This window comes from Poecilia formosa, unplaced genomic scaffold, assembly GCF_000485575.1.
Source record: "Poecilia formosa unplaced genomic scaffold, Poecilia_formosa-5.1.2 Scaffold348, whole genome shotgun sequence".
NCBI lineage: Eukaryota > Metazoa > Chordata > Actinopteri > Cyprinodontiformes > Poeciliidae > Poecilia > Poecilia formosa.
This window is the reverse complement of record NW_006800287.1, coordinates 367,913-390,985: the sequence shown is the minus strand read 5'-3', so window position 1 is coordinate 390,985 and position 23,073 is coordinate 367,913. Positions and strand designations below refer to the sequence as shown.

Genomic DNA, 23,073 nt, shown 5'->3' with positions numbered 1-23,073 from the left:
TGCAGCTTTTGACCTTATCCACGCCACCGCTTTTTTTTTTTTTCCACTGATGAGTGTTGACCAGCTCCTGAAAAACCTCAGGTGTATTAGCAAACACAGCCACATGAAAGGAATGTTGTGTTTGACATTCCTACGGCTGAAAGGTGAACACAAGCACAGAGTTTCGGTCTCGTTGTGCTGCTGAAAGCTGAGATGCTGATCACTGATAGTTAGGCAGGTTCATTTAAAAGGAGAACAATGTGCTTTCCAGTTGTCTGTAATCTAGTTTTGCACATTCTGCCACGACAAAGTTAATGTATTTTATGGAATAGTATTGCATAATTGTGAAGTGGTTTTCTATTTTTTGTTACAAACAAAAATCATTTGTAAGATGCCTTGTTGATCAATAATTTCACTGCAGGGCAGCGGTGTCAAAGTCATTTTCCTTTTGGGCCAAATCAAGATCATGAATGTTCTTAAAGGGCCAGAATGCATTGATAAAACCGATTAACAAACTGTTAAGATATTAATAAACAGCTGTCTTCTTAAAATTAAACGTCTTTTCACTTTGTTCAGTCCCTCTGCGATTCTTTTTTGCAATACATTTTGTGGAGTTAGCTGGTTTGCAAAAATTTTAAAGGAGTTTTGCAATATTTACGTTTATGTCTGACGATAATCGTCACATCGACCACAGGCGAACTAAGAGCTGCAAAAGTTCAAAACACTGCCACCTACAGGAGGGAGTCAGTGGTCAGTTAAACCCAATGTTTTTCATGCTTTTTACCTTTTTTGTGGAAAATTTGCAGTTTTGCATCAGTGAGAAAAAATGTGGGACTCTGTTGATTTTACGTGAACAATCTCAGGACATTGGGAGGACTGGTTGATGTAATTTGGCACCTGGACTCTTGAGGGCCACACAAAAAGCTGTGGTGTTTATTAGAATTAGCCCCTGGGCCTTGAGTTTAACATATATGTCAAACTCAAGGTTTTCTTTCTCGGGGATTGCACAAAAATGGAGATATTAGTTGCGGTATGTCCCTTTTCTTCTTCTTTCCTCTCTTTCTCGTCTGTGCTCTCTTCACTCTGACCTTTAGCATCTTGGGTGGTGTTGTTTGTGTCCGGTGTGAGCATTTGCTGAGACTCCAGCTAATTATTACCTAAGAAGTTCAAAACACTTGGTATCTATTAGCCAACCATTGCTGCACTCTGAACAGGCCTTTGCAATATGAATATTGCACACACTGATACTGCGATGACGATATATTTGCGACATATTGTTCAAGAAGATCAAGGGATTTGCAAAGTTTTGAAGCACACTGTATTTCATTTTAAAATTGAATATGTGCATGCATCTTCACTTTTGCTACATTTTATATTTGCTTCTTTAGATTCTGTAAATTGTTCTATTAGTATTTAAAAGTGGTATTGTGTATATATATTCGATGATAGATTAAGACTCGTTTTCATTTAGGAGCAACCTAATTATATTTAAGGCTGTTTGGTTTCATTACTAATTGACACTAAACGCATATGTTTATGAGCGTTGGTGTGAATTTATCTGTCTTTTAAGCGTGTTCTTTCTATTCTCACCTCTTTCAGCCAGAGTGAAAGTGAAGGGAGGGGGCAGGTTGTATTATATACTCTACCCTTATGAATAGGATCGAGTTTTTCTCACACTAAAAGATTGTGTCTCTCTGAAAGTAGGGACAGTCTCCAACAATAGCTCATTGTACGTGCCAGCAGCTACTTTTTCACCGTCTTAATCAGGCTGTGTGCTCTCAAAAACCTGCTCTCTGCACTAATTGCCTCTCCCTGATTATATTACATGCTGTTTAAATTGTTATTTTGGTAGTTTTCTACTTCCCTCTGCCCAGACAGAGTTGGATTACAGCCCCAAATGTGTATTTCAAGAAAAATTTTATGGATACATTTGTCTGTAAATGATTGTCTCGCGCTGACTTGTAGGGCAAAGTCGAGCTGCAGAGATTAAGTCAAAGGTAAGGGTTGGATAAATGAGCTGCTGAGGATAACAGAAACAGAAAAGCAAAGAAAATATGCAAAATTGTTCATGCTGCCAAGTGTTTTGTCCCCATAATCTATTAAAGAAACACTCCAGACACAAACTTCTGTTGGAAACACAGGTCCAAGTTGGTAGAGACGCTGGGAGGGGCTGATGGGCTAATCCTCGTCCCATGTGACTGCTCTGAATCATTAACCCAGAAGGCCCCTCCTTCAGTAACCCTACACTCGCTCCCTCCTTCCTTGATTCGCTGAGGTAGATGTGGGAGGGCAGGTTTCAATTGCACCGAGGGCTGGGAGGTGCTCTGGCCGGGCAGTCCTGCGGAGGCGAGTGAAGAGGAGACACGGGAAAACAAGTGGGAGAGTTAGAAACAATATGCTCAGCAGGTGGAGTCTCCCACGGCGCCTTGTTATGGAATGCAGGATTTTGGAGAGAGAAAACAAGCCGCACTGAAGAGGAGCTCATCGGCCCTGGGTTGGCTGATTTCTGAACAAGCAGAGCCATGAAGAGCCCAGCTGTTTATGGGAACCCGGTCATGTTTGGCCCAGGGGACTGGAACCCAGCAGCTGGCGTCCCATTGAGGAGAGGGAAGAGCGTGGAGGAGCTGGGGGACGCCGGCTGGGCCAGGGAACAGGAGCGGATGGCCCATTTGCAGCACTTGCAGCAGCTACATCACATGCAGCTCCAGCAGCAACAGGTTGCTTATCCTGGATATGGAGTCCTTCCTCCCGGGCCGCCACAGGGGCCAGTTTTAGTTGCAAGCCCGGTTCCACCTGGACATATGCCAGTGCCTGGTGGGATGATGGTTCCAGTTGGTGTGCCAACACCGTCTCCAGGACATGTTCAAGCTCCGTGGCCGGCCCAAGTTGGACAAGCCAATGTCTTCCACCAGCAGGCACCTCTGGGCCACGATGTTTACTTCCACCCTCGGTCAGAAGACGGTCACCTGGACCTGAGGATTTCTGAATGGAAGGGAAAACATTGTTTTTACCAAGGCCCGGAGGACGAGTACAACCTCCAGAACAACATTCCTCAAGAAAGGGACAGAAATGACATGAGGACTCATGAAGGTTATGGACAAATGGAGGACAGGGATGGAAGGGATGATTGGGATAGAGAAGATGAATATTACTCTGAACGGTACGACCACAGGAGGCAGAGAGACTCTGAAGAGTACAGTTACAGGGACAGAAACAGGGATAGGTATCGTTATGACAGGAAATACAAAGACCAGTATGAAGAAAGGGGAGAAAGGTATTATGACACAAGGAAACATCGTAGAGAAGATGATAGGTACAGCAATCAATATGAAGACTACCATGATCGCAAAGACAAATACGCCCACAGAGACAATCAGTGGGACAGAGATTACTGTGAAGACCGGCATCGGGATTATTATGACTCCAAGGACAGATATCGCTCCAGAGAAAAAGATCATTACCGGCACAGAGAGGAGGACCGTTACTACGAAGAACAAAAATCCAGGAACGGTCGCTCTGACCGCTATGCAGAGGATCGATACGAACGACGGGATCATGACTATAAACACCGGGATGACTACGACCGGAGAGGAGAGGAAGCACAGAGAAGTAAACGAAGGACCCAGTATGACTCTGAACCTGAGGAGCGCTGGGAATACAGGGAGAGGAATCGCAACTACAGATCCAGGGATTCAGGAGATGAACGAGACAGCGGACGAAGGGAATACGAAACAAGAGAGGACAATGACTACTACGACCAGAAATATGAGGACCGGTATGAGTCCAGAGAAGAGGAGCGTCCCCACCATCGGGCCAGAGAGAGATTCAGAAATCTGCGTTCAGTATCTGTGGATCCTGATTATGAGGAGTATCCTGCAAAAGACCGCTGGACACACTGCGAAAAATGGGTTGAGCAGCAGAATGAGAAGCTTGCACGTGGAGAAATACAGTCCTTTGAGGATCCCATCATGTACTGTCACAGCGACGAGCAGGAAAGGGGGTACGAGTCGAACGCTGGCAACAACGGCTCAAAGAAGAATCAGAAGCCCGTATATGTGGGGTCGCTGGACAGGAACAGCTTCTACAGGAAGACGGCGCCGAGCTCCCTGCGAAAGTCGCCGTTTGCCACCACCAGGAGACAAAAGCAAGGTAAACACAAAGATGTTGTCATGTGAGAGAAGGTGATCCACATCCTGTATTTGCACAACATGTTGGGCACTTGTGTGGATGAGGTCATTTGTATAACTTAAGTCTGACGCCTTTATAAAGCATATAAGGTAAACCTTGAGATGGAAATTTAGAGGGGGAATTCTGAGACAGAAGCCAGATGAAGATTCCCAACTAAGAAAAACAGAACAGGCGAGTTTGACAGTCACTCTCCTGTCCTTGGTGACCTCCAGATGTGCTCCTCTAATCAATGCCGGGGGGCTTCAGAGTGCTGACAGGCCACGCTCACCATAGAGGCACTCAGAAAAGGTGTGTGTGTGTGTGTGTGTGTGAGAGAGAGAGAGAGTATCGTGTATCTCAGTAGAAAGTGAGCTGTCAGGTATTTTGCAAGAACCTACAGAACAGGTTTGGTGGGTTCTCAGTTTTTGTTTTCTCTGTCATCCTCTGCATCTGTGGGTTTCCACCTTACTGTCGTTCTCCGAATAACTTGGGCTGTGTGTGCGCTCGCAACTAGTATGTTTGGTTTCTGCGCGCCTGAATGGTCACTCTTTTATTTTATTACCTTTAGTTTTCAGAAAGACTCCCTGAAAACTAGCTCTACACAGCAACGGATTGCAAATTGTGCCCATTTTACACACATGTGGTGCTAAATTTGGCTCTTTGAACACAAAGTTACTGGGAATTGTTTGTTGTTAGGCTGTGACTCGGAGTCCAAACATTGTGACACATAAAGCTGTCAGCTGTCACAAACGTCTGCTGCCCTTGATATTGCTGTCCCAGACAGTTGGGGCTGTGGACATGCATCCTTTAAGCATTTTTTACTTCAGTTTATTTAAACATTTCATTCTGTTGAGACTTTTTCTTCTTGCCAAAGCCAAACTTCATATTTGGTGTCAGCAAGTCCTCAACAGCCTTCCTGTGCTATTCAAGTTTTAAGTAAAAGTATTAAAAATAAAAAAAGAAGCACCTTTAAGCTACTACTTTGTTGGTATTTTAATTCAGCTTCACACCTGCCATCAATTACATACAATCTGATGAACCAAGAGCTCAACTGAAAGAGCTTAATATGCCCAAGATGTGAAAATAGTTTCCCTTTTCCTCTATATATCTGGGTTATACACTAGGATTGAAAGACATAAGCATTTTTTTTCCAAAGAAAACGTCCAGGTTTGTCTAAAATGCCCTTGAACTTGGTGAGAGGAGATGCTGTGGTCTAATAAAACCAAACTTGAGTGAAATGAAATGATCTGCCAAAGGAACTGGCACTTTTTCATCAATACTGTGGAGTTATTGACTTAAAACAAACTCCTATCTCTTGTAGAAAAGTTATCTATAAGCCAGTTTTGTCTCATTTCAAGTGTACTAAGATATGTGCACTAAAAAGTGGACCTGAAATACTTGGTACGATTTTGTGTTTTTGAAGTGTGGGGGTGGAAGCATCATGGTGCGAGTTTCTTTTAGTTTTTAAGCTGAAAAGTATCGTTTCCTAATAAATACAGATAAATATATAAACATGCTAACGTATAAAACAGTCAGTTTTGACTGATGATTTTCACTGTGTGTGATAGAAAGATGAGAATGAAGATGGATTTTATGTTAGAGCATCATAGTGAGATTAAGCGTACCTGACGCTTTTCTACTGTTCAGTAAAAACAGGAAAACAATGTTTGACATTCAAGTTTGGGATTAAATCTTCGTTTTGGTAATGGCAAACTACAAACATTGGACTTACTCCAAACAGGATAAGATTGAAATGTTAGAAAACATTTCTCTTTTCCTTGGATTTGGGTAAAGAAATCGCGACCAAACCATCACAGGAAAGTTTGCAGTGTGGGATTGTTTCATGACGAGTTGGACAAAGACAAAGGAGCTCTTCCTTGGATCACATTGTTGTGTCTGAGATGAAGCAGGTGGCGCCCCATGACCCCCTCCCCCAGTTACCTAGAAGCCCTCTCAAGCTACACACACACAAACACATACACACACACACACACACATACTCTTTCAAGGAGTCTAAGTACTAATCCGTAGCGTCAGCATGGTGAGTGGATGGTGGGGGTCTGTCTGGTGCCTGGCGGTGTCCAGCACTGACCTGACTCCCTCGCTGCAGCACGAGTGTGTTTGTGTATATATATATATATGTGTGTGTGTGTGTGTGCGCACTAGTTAGGCCTTAGGAGGCTTAATTTGAGAGCTGACGGCATCTTTCAGATCGCACAGAGGCGTGCGCGCCTGCCTGTGCAGTGTCTTGTCATCCGTTAATCTTGTTAAACTGTTGCAGCTCAGTCAGGGGTTTGCTCTTAAATTGTAGAGCAAATAACATCAGACCATCCTGTTGCAGGACTTGTTGGGCTTAAAGTGACATTGAAGTGATGTTGGAGGCTTTTATCTTTTACCCTGCATGTTTTCCCTGTTGAATCTTGCATCAGTTTAGTTTAATTAATGTTACAAATTTGAATACATGTGCTGCTTTTGCAGGTTCTAAAACATATTTACACAGTTGCTTAAAAAACGTGCAAGCATTTTCCATAAAGGTCAATGCAATATGTTGCAATTGCACAAGTGAACTGTTCCTCTCCAAACATGACAGTTAATAATTTTCCTCCTGTTAGTTATGAATGTCTTCTCCATTCATTTTAACTTGTTGAATTTGTTTTAAAGTAAGGATTTTATCGGTCGACTTTTTGTGCACTGGCAGAGTTTGAGGCACCTTTGTGTGATTAATGTGTCGTCATCCGTCCGTGATCCAGCAGCTAGTGCCGTGTTATCTGCTGTAATCCCGGGTTAGTTGCTGCCATCGGTGGGCAGCAGGCAGGTGGGGTTGGTGAGCTAAGACAGGAAATCTGAGGATAAAATCTCAAATCGTCTGACAACGTTGCTTTAAGGACGCCTTATCTCACTGATGACTGGCAGAAAGTAATTCACATTACTCACGTCTGGATGAGTCACACATGATTTCATTTATGCTTTTCCGTCTTAGTTGTGAGCTTTACTGCAAGCGTTTATTTAGATTTTTGGGGGTTTTATCAGAAGAGACCAGATTTAAATATTTTTAGAAAAGTGAAGTTTTCTGCATGGAGAGTTTGCAGGTTTTCCTTCAACATGTTCAAAGACAAAGATTTAGACCCTCTAAGCTGTCAGAAATAGAAACCAGCCATATTAAAGGTCAAAGGTTGGCCTCGTCTGAGTAAATTAAAATAATATTTAATTAGTTATGATCAAATCCAGTTCAGATTTATTATAAACTATGTGAAATGGTCAGCAGGAACGGCCAACGTTGATGCCAGTCACAGTATTTTTTCCAGAGAATGTTTTATCTTTTCTGTCAATGTTTTTCTTTTCAGAAAAGTAGTGAAAGCTTCTTAAATACTTTTTTAACCCAACGTAGTTATCGACCTTATTTACTCAAGAACTACTTCCTTTCTAATTTCAAATTAAGAGTCTTAAATATAAATCGAGGATGAAGCTCATAATTATTATAGCTCATAATTAACTAAATGTATTCGTTGATTGTAAAGCAACCATAAAATATTTTTATTTTGTGGGAAAATAAAAATAAATCTAACAAAATAAGTCAACAATATGTGAATAAAAAGCTACATTTGTTTTCCACAGAAAAACTTTGCTTTAGAGTTTAATTTAGAAGAAGCTATTTTATTAGAGCTGTGATGCCACTTCTAAACATTCAGGTATGTTCCTATTTTTGATCATTTCTCCTGTTATAAATTCAAGTAAACGCCATATAAGCCTAATGTTTATTTCCAATGTCTCTGCATGCAAACTCTGGCTCTAATGTTTCCTTCGTCCTTTATTACATGACTGGAACCAGCATCAACAATCCTGATGTTATCTGTAATTTATTAAGGTTACATGGAAAACATTCAGCACAGACAGCCTGTGAACTTGTCCCTTAGTGACTAGTTTTATATAGATAAGGAAACGTTCACACAGTTGGTTAATTTAGGTCAGTTCTACTTAGAGGTAAGTTATACGATGTTAGCAAATCAACCCGGTGTCAAAATTCACACAATTGTTTTTCTCATTCACATTATTTATTGTCATTAGAGAAGCAGGAACGTTGTTGTAGCTAAAGTTTCTTATGCTGTTTGAAATTTCTCCTGGACTGACATTTATTATAAAAAGAATTTCATTTGATCCAATGATGTTTATATAAGAGAAAAAGAAACATTTATTTTGATTTTGATGCGTAAAAACTGGAAGAAGCAGCCACTAAATAAGTTGATGGGCAACTAAATTAGCTTATTAGAAAGAACATTGTATTAATTTGTGACACTGGTTTGTTTTCTGACCAGGTAACTAGCCTGCAGTCTGCTGCTTGTTGCTCTTAGTGAGTTTACAGCAAAATTAGCTCAGTAACCAAGAGAAGGAGTTGGTTCTATTTTTCCTTAACTTCCTAGTTGTTCTTGCTGTATTTGTTGAGATATAAAGATTTATTTTTTTATCCAGTTATTTGGAGTTGCTGTTTTTTATTGTGCTTCTTCCTGCACATTTAAAATAAAAGGAATTCTGATTGTGAAGTGTTCAGCAACATGTTGGGGAGGGGCAGTGCTGGGTTACTGTATGTTCCTGTCAGACAAAACATTTTTTCAGATTTGAAAATGTAACATTTTGATTAGCTGAACTTGTTACTGACCAGCGTATTTGTCACATTTAGAGGAGGAACTTATGACTTTATTTCAACTGTAGCTTTTTTTTTTAAAAATTAGTTTCAAATTAATTAGTTAATTTGTTGTTAATCTGATTTTCAGTGATGTACAATTGATATTTTTGTCTTTTCTTTAGCAAGGTAGTTAATATATGCTTGTGTTTAGAAAGGAAAACTAATTGTGATTTGAAATAAGGAGAGGAGGAAACTGACAGCAAAAGATTTTATAGAAGCTGATAAAGCCGGAAGGGATGCGTCTGTCTCTACTTGTCCAGCAATCAGGAACTGATCAAATCTGACATGTTTAGTCAGCTCCAGCTGTTCTTACACAGCTTGTACTGCAGGTATTTTTCCCACAAGTAAAATGAGAACATGCTTAGCTGTTTCTGTAAACCTGCACCACTTCAGGACTTCTGGAGAAAATAAGCAAAATCAAAGATTTGTGATTGATTTCCAGTGCCCCATTTTTTATTGATTTCTGTTTCTCTTTAAGAACAATAATTAAAAACATTGTGTATATTTTTTTCTTATCTAATTATTAAAGTCCACAGTTGCACCAAATATTTCCCTTTTACACCTAAAAGAAACTAAAAAAAAGTATGAAATTATCAAAACTGCAAAAGTACGAAATGGCAACGACAAAACTCCACTAAAAGTCTGATTATTTGTTGTACAAAATGATGAATTTGGAGTCTTTTTCCTTCAGTGACAACTTACACACTGAAGAGTGTTGCTGTTAGTGCAACCTGCTCATGTATGGAGATGCTGAGATGAGAAAAAGAATGGATGAAAACCTTAAGTGACTTGTGCTCAGATGCATAACAACGGTGGAACTGTCTCCACTGTGTCATATTAAGTCGCAGTCCTGAGTCACTTGTGGGGCCTAAAACATTAAAGATCCTCCTTGTTGTCTTTATTTCCAAGACGTTGCAGCTTCCTTGGTATTAGGAGGCCCAACTTTTAGCTCCCTCTGTAAATATGCAAAACTGATGGTCTCTTGAAGCAATTGCATATTGTTCATCGTCAAATAATGCGAACCTGGAAGCTTCAAAGAAGTAAGCGATCCCAGCCTTTAAACGCTGTTTGGATCAAGTGTTGCAGCATTTGAATAATTCAGGGTGGTAATTAAATCGCAGCGTCGCCCACTTGAGAAAATCTCATCTTAAACACCCCATGGGTCATGTGAAAGCCCTGCTTTTATAGAGTTTGGCTTCAACACTGGTTATAGCGCCTTTCAAAATTTAATTTTAGTTGGAGGAAACTGAGTAAAATGAGGATGAATATAAATGCATGCCACACTTTTAAAACTTTTATTTGCAAGAAAGTATAAACTCTCCTCACATTTCACAGTTTTGTGCGACTTTGTGTTTGTCGCAAAAAACTTGGAAGTTTGTTGTTGTAGCTGAAGATTTTGAAAAGAACTGGATTTTGTTGGAGGAAGCTGAATAAAATCAGGCTGAATATAAATGCATGCCACACTTTTAAGATTTTTATTTGTAAAATAAACAAACTTTACAAACCATAAATTCTCCTCACATTTCATAATTTAGTGCTACTTTATTTGTTTATCACAAAAGGCTTAGAAGTTGTAGCTTCACAAGATTGAAAAAGAACTGGATTTTGGTTAGAGAACACTGAGTAAAAAGAGGCTAAATATAAATGCATGCCACACTTTTAAGATTTTTATTCAGAAAAAACAAAAACTACAAATTATCCCCACATTTCTTAGTTTAGTGCTACTGTGCGTTTGCTTATCTAAAAAAAAAACTTGAAAGTTGTTATAGATTAAAACTATTTTTAAAAGAACTGGATTTAGTAGGAGGAAACCGAGTAAAATGAGATTGAATACAAATGCCTGCCACACTTTTAAGATTTTTATTTGCATAAAACTTTGAAAACTATAAATTCTCCTCACAGTTTAGTGGTGATTTGTGTTTATTTATCAGAAGAACTTGACAAGACTAAAGAAGAATACAACATGTTTGCATCCTGAGCCCCGGGGTAAACGTTAGAAACTGGTTCCTGGGAAGTTTCGCATAGGAGCAGGAATGTGACCCTTTGGCATCTGACCCTAAAAGAGAAAAACAGGACAGTTTGCCACTAGACAAACTCTGCTGTCAACAGACCTGCCTCCTAAAACGGTCATGATTCAGTCTGGACAATAGCAAAGAGGATTTATTTAAGTAGATTCTCTTTATTTTCCTGAGATGATTGCAGAACAAGATGGGATTTATTGTTCCAGTTGTCTGCAGGGAAATGACACAAACATCTACTTCCAAAAACACATTCCTAAATTCTGCACTGATTTATTATTTTTTTATTTTACCTGTCAGTCTTGGGAACCATTTGGACCGCATCATGTACTGGCTGCATGCCGCGGCTTGCAGGTTCTTATGAAAATCAGTTTGGATGCGTCGGCATCATGTTTGGGCTTATTTTTCCAACCAGCTTCTGGTCTCGGCCGAGTTTCCCAGCGGGATCTTTTGGGAGAAAGCCGCTCCCAGCTTCCACACCCCTCAAACCCGATACGAGGAGGGCCCCTGCTTTCCCCCCCGTTACCGCGGCAACCGTGTGCACACTCCAGTGAACTTTGGAGCAGAACTCACACAGGCACTTTTTGTCTCGTGACCTTAGAGAGTCGCATGCGGGCCAAACGTTTGATTCTGCAGCAGGTCGACTGCAGAGAAGCACGAAACTTTAGCGTTAGACGACAGAAATGAGATTACTTGGATTGGCTTAGCTTTAAAAGTGATAAAAATTTATGTTTAGGTGTATTTTTAGCAGGAGAACTTGGTGGTGGGGGTCGGGGGGGTAAGTTTAATAACTTTTTCCTAATTGTGATGGAGTTCAGTCTGTCAGGTGATGGCAGCTTGTGAAACACGAAACGGCTCGATCCGAGGACTGGACTGGACTGGATCAAACCTGGCTGAATAAGGTCCAGAAAACTTCCTGTGATGCCTGATGATGGTTCTTTATCACAACTACAAGCATTCAGAATAACAGTAATAACAATAATTCTCCTAAAAATGTGTATCTTAGATAAGTAAAACGGTGAATAAATCTCTTTAAGGAAAGGTAAAGGTAATTTTATTTATACAGCACATTTTCAGCAACAAGGCAATTCAACGTGCTTTACATGAATTAAAAGGAAATACAAACAAAATAACAAACTAAAGGAAAAAGCAAAAGAAGAAAAATAATCTAACGTTGATCTAAAGTATGTAAACTAGGTGCTCCTGGTCAGGGTTGCTAAGTTTCCTCTGGTTTAATTCCATTTCTGGGCTGTATAATGTTGATCTAAATAGTGCGTACTCCACAATTTCTAATATTACTAATAAACTAAAATAATCCTTTTCTGGGTTAAATAGAGAGTACTCCACAGTTTGTAACAAAATAAAACAAAAAAGAGGAAAGGACACTTTGGGGCAGTTGGCAACATTCAGACAAAACAAAGACATGAGTGAAGGCGGTGACATCTTGGGGTCATGAAACCATGTTGCTCAGCCTCTCGGCAGAAGTCTGATAACATGTTATCGAGGAATGATGTCCTTAGGAGTGCTCAGCTCCACAGCTGCATGGATAACAGGAGGTGAGAAGAGCGTTGTGTTTACATATCTTTAAGGAGATTGGAAATATGCAGCCCTTCCAAGGCCACACGGGGGAAGCCAAGTCAGAAACAGAATGTTTTAGGTCAGGAAGATTATAAATTTCAATCTTCCCTAATGTCTCTCCGATACATCTCAGTTCCCAATCATCCAAATTAGTTTGGTCGTTCCAACTTGTTAGTGAGTTTTAGAGTCCTTGTCTCTGTCCACACCAGCAGTCCGAGGGTTTGCTAGTTCGACCAAGTCCGTCACAAATTTGTCGATAATCCAGGAATCCACAAGCTCCAAACAGCAGAAATCCTGTTATCATGAATCGTGCCAGGTGTGTCCCCTCAGGACAAGAGGGCTCTCCTGTGCCCAGACTTCTCGTCGAAAATTTGATCAATTGCATTGAGAAATCGGTTGACCAGATCCATAATTTGTAGATTCGGAGGATGTGCAAAGAAAGGCTCCAAAAATATAGAAAAAGACACAACAAAAACGGAGCAATCAGGGCAGGGAAGGAGCAGAGAAAAAAAAACAAGAGCAAGAGGAAAAAACAGCAAATCATATAAAATAAACTCAACATGATGATTCCATGTGAAGCTTTCGACTGCTTTTAACATGAATATGACCAAATAGTTTGGTTTGCAACATTTTCTTACCTTTATTTTAGCTTTTATCTGTTGATCCCGAGGAAAGTGAATTTTACAAAACATATAGTCACAATATTATATTTCTAATTTCAGTACCTGAGAAGAAAAGATAAGTAGACCTGTGCTTTATGATAAATTAAACATCCGTTTTAATTCTGTTTCCCAGAGAAAGATTACAACGTTCGGGATGAGAAATGAAATAAGTGAATAGTAAGAAATAAAAATTAAACAAACTAAAATAGCAATAGAGATAAAATATATCCAGTGGATTATGAGAATGGTTTTATCATGGTTGGTCACTAAAAATAAAATCAGATCTTCTGAGGTTCATATAATCTACCCAAGGTTATCAACATTTTAATCCAATAAAAATCTTGTCTGAAATTGGTTTTAGACTGATGTTTTCCATTAAACTACTGAATAATTCTGCTTTAAACATCTTGAATAGTTTTGTGGATCCTTCAGACTGTTGGAAGCTTCTTCTGGTTCCTGTTTGTATTGTTTTCACGCTTTGATCAATAAAGAAGTTGAATAAATCAAACAGAACGATGGATCCTGCTACTGAAGTCTGTGTCCGGGTCTTAGCGTTGTCCTCCCTGGTGTGTGTTTGTGTGTATTGATGGAGGGATCCCATCCATTCTCATGGTAATTGGACCTCTGGCGTTTTTAAACTTTAAATCCGATCGCAGGACGGGTGATGGTGTTGATTTTAGAGCAGTAGGTGGGCGGAAATTCACTTTTCTCTCTCTGAGAAACAAGAAACAGTGAAGGTAATATCAGATATTTCTTAATCATATTTACCTTCAACAAAAATGATTTAACATTTACCTTAAATCCCAGTGAGCAATAAGTTCCTGCTGATAACCAGAGTTTAGTTTCTGATAAAGCCTTGATGACTTGTGCCGATCCACCAGGTGTGACAACCAGGTGAGTCAAGCTTCGTGTCAGAGGAGCTGCTGTTTTTTTTTCTGTCTTGCGTCACTTTATGGTGCAATTAGATACTCTGCCCTTCCTTCTGTGACTCTTCTAGAAAACACCTTGCTTTTGTAAGCTGAGAAGTGGAAATGTTTGATTGGAGAATCGTAGCAACCAGTCGAAGGAACCGGACAGGCTGGACGTTTCTGTAAAACGGAGCTGCTTCCGGTTTTACTCGTCAAATATGATGAAATAACTTGGATGTGCTGTTCTTATTGGACGTTTTCAACTCTGTGCTGTTTGGAAATGGTGAAAATCATCGGTTGAGTGTGTGAGCAAATGATTAAGACTCACAGGGTTTGACAGACTTTTAAATTTAAAAGTCTGTCAACTTTTAAATTTAAATTTATTTTAAATAAATTTAAATTTATTTAAAATAAATTTAAATTTCTAATAAATTTAAATTTATTAGAAATTTAAGATCTGCAGTTTATTTCCCGACTTTTACAATGACCACACTTAAATGCCCAAATTAAAATGGCCCCATCAGACTTTTTTAATACTTTTCTTTAAATTACTAAAAAGTTAGGCAATAATTAACATCTTTTACTGTCATGTTTTCATCCATGTGATCTGGCTGGAGTCTAAAATATAAATTATGTTGTTTAGTTTATTATCCATCTCTGCTGTTTTTCTCTTTGCACAGATATACATTTAATTTTCTTTCCTAATTACATTTCTCACTTCTACATTTTTTATTGATTTTTTTTTTCAAAACAAAAGAATAAAAAATTTTATATGTCAGTAAATTAGATTATATGTAACACATGATGACTTGAAACCCTACGGAGGCCTAACGGTGCCACAACTGTATACAGTTTGAAATAATTAAGTAATACTCTTAAAATAGGACATAGATTGCATTTAATTTATGAAACGCGTGTAATTTCTTGTTTTTTTAATTTCCTTGTGTAAATTTTATTAATCAGCTTTATCAGCTCATTAAACTCAATATATATAGTCAATTCAGTTACTTTTTTTATTTTGATCCAATTATATAAGATTTCATTAATCATTCAATTTATAAATTATATTTATAGAATTTTTGACTCTTTAAATATTTTATTTTATGTATTTACTGTAAAGACTTTAACATATGTACTGATTTGTCTATTTTATCTTAATGTTGGTGTTTTATATACGTCCAGATATGCTCAGACTTAAAGTTTTTATTACATAGAAAGCAAAAAAAAAGGCATCAATGACAAACTTCCTTTTTGTGATGATAAAGAAAGATGATAAACTGCAGACCATTGCTTCGGTTTCATGTTGTATAAAGTACAGTTTGTTCTGTTTCTGTTGCCGTTTCGAGTGTTTACTGTTCAGGATTCAGTCAGCTATAACCGGGAAATCACAGGAAGTACGATTACAAAATATCAACCGATTCCTCATTATACAGACTGGATCACTGAAACTGTCAGAAAATTAATTTACCAATTTATTTTTACTGCAAAATGAATTAGAAAGTACAGAATTTGCCGCAGAAATTAGTTAAAATTGAATATAAACATAGTTTATGACTGCTGTTGAATCGGTGCACTGTGTGTGAGTTTATATAAAACAAAGAGATTCTGGTAAACTGGGTCAAAACGAGCCTTCCCAGGTTGGTTCTGATGGAAACTGTTGCATATTTAGAAGACTGTGAATCGGAGCGTGTGATTCGTTCTACGCCAAACGTGGGAATGAGGCGATTGATCCCAATTAGATACCGAGTCCATTGTTTTTCTGTTCCCTCTGCATTGGGTTGCAGGGTGACTTCTAAATAAAAAACAGAAAAGAAAAAGAAACCCAATTAGTGAACCAGTTTCTGACCGGCGGAGGAAGTGCTGGCCGGTCGGGTTGAAGCGACGAGAAAAGCTCATTTGAGTTGAGCTTCTGCCAAGTCACGGGAGCAGGGAGCGGATCAGAAACCTCCTGCATTGTTCTGGTGATAATTTGTGCCTTTGTGTGATAAAACGACCAACAATTAGTTGGAAAAGGTTGAATTTTTGCTACCTGTGACCTGCCAAGTTCTGGATACTTAAAGGGGAAGCGACATTGTTGCTGTCGGGGATGATGAGCAGAGTTAACGTCGTTAGTCTCTGACAGCATCTGTTCGAAGGAGATGAGTGACGTCACCTGCAGCCATGGCAGCAGGTACCTGCACATGCTCAGTCTGCACCGACCCGTGCCCAGAACCCGGGTCCTGTCTGGGTCAGGTCTCTGCTCCATTTAATCTCTCCACACTGAGGTTTGCTCAGTTCAAACACAGATCTCTCATTGCACAAGCTTAAATGTTTTTGTCCAGCTTTGAAGATTACAGATTGGATATAAACTGCAACATGATGAGACAGGTTACTAATCTCTTGGGTTTTCATGTATTGCCTTCGTTTAATAAAGATTTTGACCTAAATCTTCATTAAAACTTGTAAAATGGACATTAAAATGTCAAATAAGATTGGATAAAACGGTAACTTTTGCTGCAAATATACAATCTATAGAATAACTGAAGCATTTTCACTCAATCGTTTCGTTTTAATCACAAACTACTGACATCTAAGTGGTTATGGGAGTTTGAGACAAATTGTTTAAAAATGTCTTTTTAAACAATTTGTCTCAAACTCTATTCACATTGTTTAATCATGAATGCTTTGATTGTTTAAAACTATTGGTGATTTAGTTTGGAACAGCAAGAATTTAAACATCTGGTAGAAAATAGAGGGAACAGTTTCTGCCAACTTGTAATAAACAGAAGGTAAAACATCAAAAGCTACATTTTCTATTGAATAAACAACAAATTATAGATTACAAAAATTCATTTTTGTTGCTGCCAATTATTAAATGGTTATAAATTAGTTATTTGACCCAAAACAGATCAATGACGTTTTAGTGCAAAATACAGAATTACAAAATAAGAGCTCGCTTGCAGTGGAATATGTTAAAATGACATCAAAATTATTATTTTTTGTTGATTACATGTTTTTTCTCATTTACAAGATTCCTGCATTCCTATGAGTATCACCGATTCACTTTTTTCCTCTACTGATACCGATACCCATATTTGAGGTTTAGAATCCGCCGATATCGATCCGATACAGAAAAACAGGTTTTCTTTTTTTAAACGCAGACATAAAAAAGCTGAATTGCATTTTTTATCTCATAACTCTGCACTGATGCACCAAAAGCTTCATGAGTTTGGTTCAAAACATTTAGAAACACAACTTTCCTCTGTTCAATGAGTGTAATTGGGAATATAACAGCCGATTTAAAATAAATATTATAGAAACTGATTGACGAAAACAAGCTTGATAAAAAATAAACTGCAACAAAAAGTGGCTCAAAGTGTAATTAGTTATTCTACATATAATGTAAAATAAATAATAAGGTATAGAATTAGACTTAATAGATCTGCCCTTGTGGATCGGGCACATTGTCACCGATACCAGAATATTTTTAAATACTGGTTTGGATATTGATTTTGGATCGGTGCGTCTCTGGTTTCTGGGAGTTTCTTCCTTCCAGGATTTCAGTAGAAAGGTTCTTCATGGAGAGCAGTGGTTCTATCAGGACTTTAATTCATGACTTTCCTCCTCGAACCGCTCAAACACCCAGAACTCGTTGCTTCTTCTTCCCAAATTGGCCCAAATTTCTCTGAATCTGTTGCACTGATTCAGAGTTTTGGATTTTCTCTGAATGTGTCTCTTTTTTTGTTATATTTTACTCCCACCAGAATCTGTTTTCATGTTTGGAAAACAACTCCCTGATGCAGATCTGACCTCATCCAGACGGATTGGACACAGTTATCAGCATGCATGAGCAGCACATGCATCCTGAAAAGCTTTAAAGTTCGCTCTGTTCCTGAGAGCAAACCGTAAGTCTGCGGTCGCTGTCACAACCCATTGTGCCGCTCACAAAGAACCCGAGTCCACTTTGGTTTTGTCTCTATTCATGAAAGGCAGCGATGCGTGATCCAGGCCTTCCCCTCAGTCCTGGGCCTCCCCACAGACGAGCGCCGCCGCCGACCCGCTATCGGGACGAGGCGAGGAGTTTGGGGCGGAGCGGGTACAGGGTTGTTTGGTTACAAACGAGTGGATACGTGGGCTGGGAAACTATTCCTCCTTTTGTTTCTGCAACAAGCCGATTGTTTTGTTCCTGTCTAATCTCAGATATCAGCCGAGAGGTGAATCTTAAAGAGGTTTAATCTTGACTTTCCAGAGATGACGCTGCTGTCGTCGCAGCAGCCCAAACCCGTGGACTCCGGCCCGGTCTCTGACGAAGCCCCCGCTGCCGGCACCGACCCCGAGGACCCCGAGCAGAGGATGCTGGAGAAGAGGTCAAAGGTCATTGAAGAGCTGCTGCAGACCGAGGAGGACTACGTCAACGACCTGCAAATGTGCATCGATGAGATCATTGTGCCGCTGCAGGAGAGGAAGGTAAAAATTCAACAGCATTTAAACACTATAATAAAGCCACGTATGATGGAAACTGAAAAATACAAAAAATTAAATTGATAATAGTCAGAATACTATTAGAATAATGTCCTTAAATTAAGAGAATAAAGACATAAAATCATGAGAGTAAAATGATAAATTCATGAGAATAAACTTGTGAGAATAAAGTGTACATAATACAAGAATAAAGATGTTTTGCAAGAATAGTCAGTAAGTTATGAGAATAAAGTCTTTAAATTATGAGAATAAAGTCATTAATTTATGAGAATAGTCATAATGCTTCAAGTATAAAGTTGATGAATCTTAAGTCTAAAAACTACAAGAAGAAAATCAAAATGAGAATAAAGTCATATTACTGGAATGGTCATAGTACCAGAATAAAGTCGTATTATTTTGACTTAATCCTTTTGTTTTTATTTTTATTTTCTTAGCGTGGCCCTAATGCTCCATTGTAGTTACATGACCATTTTCTAAAAGTTTAATCTTTCTAATATTTAGATTTTTACTGTAGATATAACGTTTTGTTGTATTCATGAATGATCTAAATGGTCCAGTAAATTACCTCACCAGGTGGAAGTGGACTTTGAGGGGCTCTTTGGGAACATCAGCTCTGTGATTGAGCTTTCTAAGCGGCTCTTAGACCGACTACAGGAATCAGAATCCGTAGGTAAGGGCTGTTAAAGTTCGTCTTTTCTAAATTCTGATTACAGCTCAACACATTTCCTGTTTTTAACCGGCTTCACGAGATTTGGAAGCCATTTGAAAAGTGTTTCCGAGTCCCGTTTAGACTAATTTTTACCCTTATTTTTGTCTTTTTGTTCAGACAAAGCACATTTCATAACACTTTTGCATCCTGTCCTGTCAGGAGTCGTGTTTCTGAATTTCAAAGCTGAGCTGGAGGAAGTGTACAAGCTGTACTGCCAGAACCACGACGACGCCATCTCCCTGCTGGAGAGCTACGAGAAGAAGGAAAGCATCCAGGCTCACGTGTTGGAGTGTCTGGAGAGGCTGAGGTGAGCGGCGGACACGGCGTCTTAAACATGGAGAAGATCACATTTTAAATTTCACCTTTGACTTTTGCAAGGAAATTATGAATGAACTTGCACTTCATTCATATTAAAAGAAACAAAAGAAGCAGGAGTGGCCTTCCACACAGACGCCTGGTTTAGTGGCTGCTGTGGGTTTTATAGTCTTGATCCAATCATTTGATTTAAATCATCGGCAGCAGGAATCATCCACCCGCCTTCTGAGGTTTAACAGCTGCGTTATGCTAACAAGGAATACCCTGGATGTAACAAACTCTGCCTGGAGACTGCATGATAAAACACCTTACTGCTCTGTTTATGTTGATTTTATTAATGCTGAACTACTCCAAGTTCAGAAAACAGATCTTATAGACGAGGAAAAAGCATATATAGGATTCAGATCTTATATTTTCCTACTCCTAAGTCCACTTAGAAAACCCGAAGGTTCTGACGATTTATCATAGCAGAAGAATAGTCCAGTTCCGGTTAATATTTGGTTCATTTGAAGACGTCGGCGTGCTCAGAGCTGCAGTGGTTAGTTTTTCTGGCGTCAGTCATCTGGAGAAGCCCAGGAATGCGCCCGGCCTCGTTCCTCCTGTCCGGTTTCACCGTCTGTGACTCAGTTTCTTCAGCAGACTTCTGACTTTCAGTGAATTATTGTCGCGTTTGAAGACAAACGCTCGATCTGCGAACAGGAAGCTGCTGGAACAAAGAGGCTGCGGCTCCGTAAACAAAAGGAAAATGACTGTCGTTCGTATCTAGGCCAAAGTTGACGTTTTTATTATCACTTTGTAACTTTTAGTTATCTCCTTCATGCGAACAATACTTTTTGAATGTTTTTATAAGACTTGAAAAGGTCATGTTACCCACATCCAATGTTTTTACTGCTTCTTTGGGCTTCTGCCCCAACTTTAAATGAGAAATCTGTAACTCCTAATCTCTCAGGTTTAGTTTTAATCTCTTGTTTGAGAACTGCTTTTGTCACATCTGTCAACATAAAGACTTGCATCATTTTTACACTTTAAACACAGTTTTTTATGTTATCTTTCTACCTCTTTCCTTTCAACAGGGCGATATACCGAAATCAGTAAGTCTACTTAATGAATGTCGGCATGATTTCCAGCCTGGGAGCCGTCCTGACTGCATGTCTGCTGCTCACTAACCCTCCTTTAAAAATGGCCTCTGTGTTTGTGCTCAAAGTGAAAATGAACCTTTAAAAACAGCTGTGCTGAATCCAGACTTGCTTCTTTGTGTCTGCATGTGTTTCCTGTGGTTCTGTTGGATCTGTAATACGTCCTCCTGTTCGAAACGGGCAGCATGAGATTGATTCTGGGAAACAATGCCACCTACAGGACTGAAAGAGGAACTGCATGTCAGTTACGATTTGTTAAACAGAAAACAAAGGATTTAATTCCTGTCATGTTAGGGCCATTATACATAGGGAAAAAAAAGAAGTGAATTACTGCCAAAAAAATTCAGACATTTTGTAGAAAAGGCAAAAAAAAAAAAAAAAAAAAAAAAAAGAAGTGAATTACTGCCAAAAAAATTCAGACATTTTGTAGAAAAGGCAAAAAAAAAAAAAAAAAATTGGGATTGGAAATTCCAAGTTTAAAAATAAAAAAATCTGAAATTTTGTAGAAAATGCAGGAATATTTCTTGGCTCCAAAATTCAAAATATTTGTTAGAAAAATCTCAGAAATTTTGAGATTAATTTCAGAAATGTATTGGATTGGAAGCTCTAAGTTTGAAAATTCAAATTTCTTTGACTCAAATTCAGAAATGTTCAAGTTCTGACAGTCTAAAAATTTCTGAGGTTTTTTTCTAGCAAATTTCAGCTTTTCAAACTCAGAAATTTCCACGTTTTTTTTCCCCCAATCCATTTCTGAAATTAATATCAAAAATTCTAACTTTTTTCTAGCAAATTTTGACTTTTCAAACTCAGAAATGTTATAGAAAAAAGAAATTTGGAAATGTCTGAGACTAATCTCAGCATTTGAGCTTTTGGCAGAAATTGAATCCTCTATTTTCCTTTCTCTCTGCAGTGGCTCTGACGCGCCGTCATAAAGTCCTGTAGCTGTTTAAGTAAAAACTTTGTCCTGTAGGTTTCATTAAAGCAAATCAGTTTCTTCTGCTTCCCTTCAAAGCCTCTCAATCAGAGCTTTGGTCATCATCAGAAACAAGCCTGTGATGAAGTGCTCATCATTGGTTGGTCCATGATGGCTCCATATGTTCCTCCATCACTGATCTCATGATGACTCTGTGTGATCCTTCTGACTTTTTAAACCTTTGACTTTTACATGTTTTAATTTGCTTCATAAATAATGAATGTTTTCTGGCTCTTTTGCAGGGGTAAAACAAATTACATCAACCTGGGCTCGTTCTTGATCAAGCCGGTGCAGCGGGTGATGCGTTACCCGCTGCTGCTGTCGGAGCTGCAGGGCGCCACGCCGGAGAATCACCCGGACCGGCACCAGCTGACCCAGGCTGTGCAGGCCATCAAGCAGATCAACGTCAACATCAACGAGTACAAGCGCAGGAAGGATCTGGGTAACTTCATTTTACCGTGGCGATTATTTTATTTCACCTGCTCAGCGATAAAACAGAAAGAATGTAGTCAGACTTCAAAAATTAGACTTTTGTTCGAGAAGAAGATTTTCTAGATCCTTGCAAGTTTCCATAGTAAGAGGAAAAAAGGTAAACCTTTCCCTAATTTTTGTGGCTGATTCTTGTCAGCAGCAGCTTTTAAAATGTTTAATGTATTTAAATCAGTGTAATAAATAGATGCACAAAAGTTTGCTTTTTTGAGTGAAAGTTGCTGTTAGATTTACTGTGAAATTATTAGTACTTTGTATTGCACCTAATATTTTTCATTTTATGGAGATTTTAATTTGTCTGAAAATCTTATTCAAAATATTAATTCAGTTTATTTATCTAGTGCCAAATCACAACAAATGTAATCTCAAGACACTTTATATAAAAAACTTTACTATCTAGGGCCACAAAAAAATCATTCCAAGTGCCACATTAGGCCCTCGGACCACATTTTGAACACCCCTGATCTAAACCATTTAATCCAAATAAAACCGATTAAAGTTTGTCTCTGTAGCATGAGAGATGATGACTGCTTTTGCAAGACATCATAGATTATTCAAATTAAAAAATACTTTATTGATCCCAAAGGGAACTTAAGTAACTTCATCTGATTGGGCTCCATGATCATCCTCTCTGAAGTTCTCCCCCTGCTGTCCACAGTGGTGAAGTACAGGAAAGGAGACGAGGAATCCTTCATAGACAAGATCGCCAAGCTGAGCGTTCACTCCATCATTAAGAAGTCGAACCGCGTCAGCAGCCACATCAAGCACCTCACAGGAATCTCTCTACAGGTCCGTTTCTGGTTCTGCTCTGACTCGAGTGTCCCTGAGGCCTAAATAACGTTTAATTTCTTTAATTCCCTAGATTAAAAGTGAAGAGTTTGATGATGCAGAGAAGAAGTTCAGGCTGCAGGAGAGGCTCATCAAGTCTTTCATCAGAGACGTTTCCATGTACCTGCAGCACATCAGGGTAGGAGGAAAACCCCCACGAGTCTGTTTT

At 38.9% G+C, this 23,073-nt stretch overlaps 1 protein-coding gene across 3 annotated transcripts in view; it reads left to right on the top strand.

Annotated features, from left to right (window-relative positions):
• dnmbp (dynamin binding protein) overlaps positions 1-23,073 on the top strand; it is a 40,577-nt gene that overhangs the window by 11,682 nt on the left and 5,822 nt on the right. Inside the window, exons 1-8 of one of the 3 annotated variants that reach the window (XM_016661900.1) lie at positions 2,248-4,128; positions 18,222-18,439; positions 19,028-19,124; positions 19,323-19,470; positions 20,552-20,569; positions 21,830-22,029; positions 22,735-22,865; positions 22,939-23,043. In XM_016661900.1, the coding sequence (XP_016517386.1) occupies positions 2,502-4,128; positions 18,222-18,439; positions 19,028-19,124; positions 19,323-19,470; positions 20,552-20,569; positions 21,830-22,029; positions 22,735-22,865; positions 22,939-23,043 (2,544 nt within the window). In that variant the 5' untranslated portion in view covers positions 2,248-2,501. Of the gene's footprint in view, positions 1-2,247; positions 4,129-18,221; positions 18,440-19,027; positions 19,125-19,322; positions 19,471-20,551; positions 20,570-21,829; positions 22,030-22,734; positions 22,866-22,938; positions 23,044-23,073 lie in introns of those variants that run through there. The other 2 variants (XM_016661898.1, XM_016661899.1) reach the window with 2 other exon arrangements.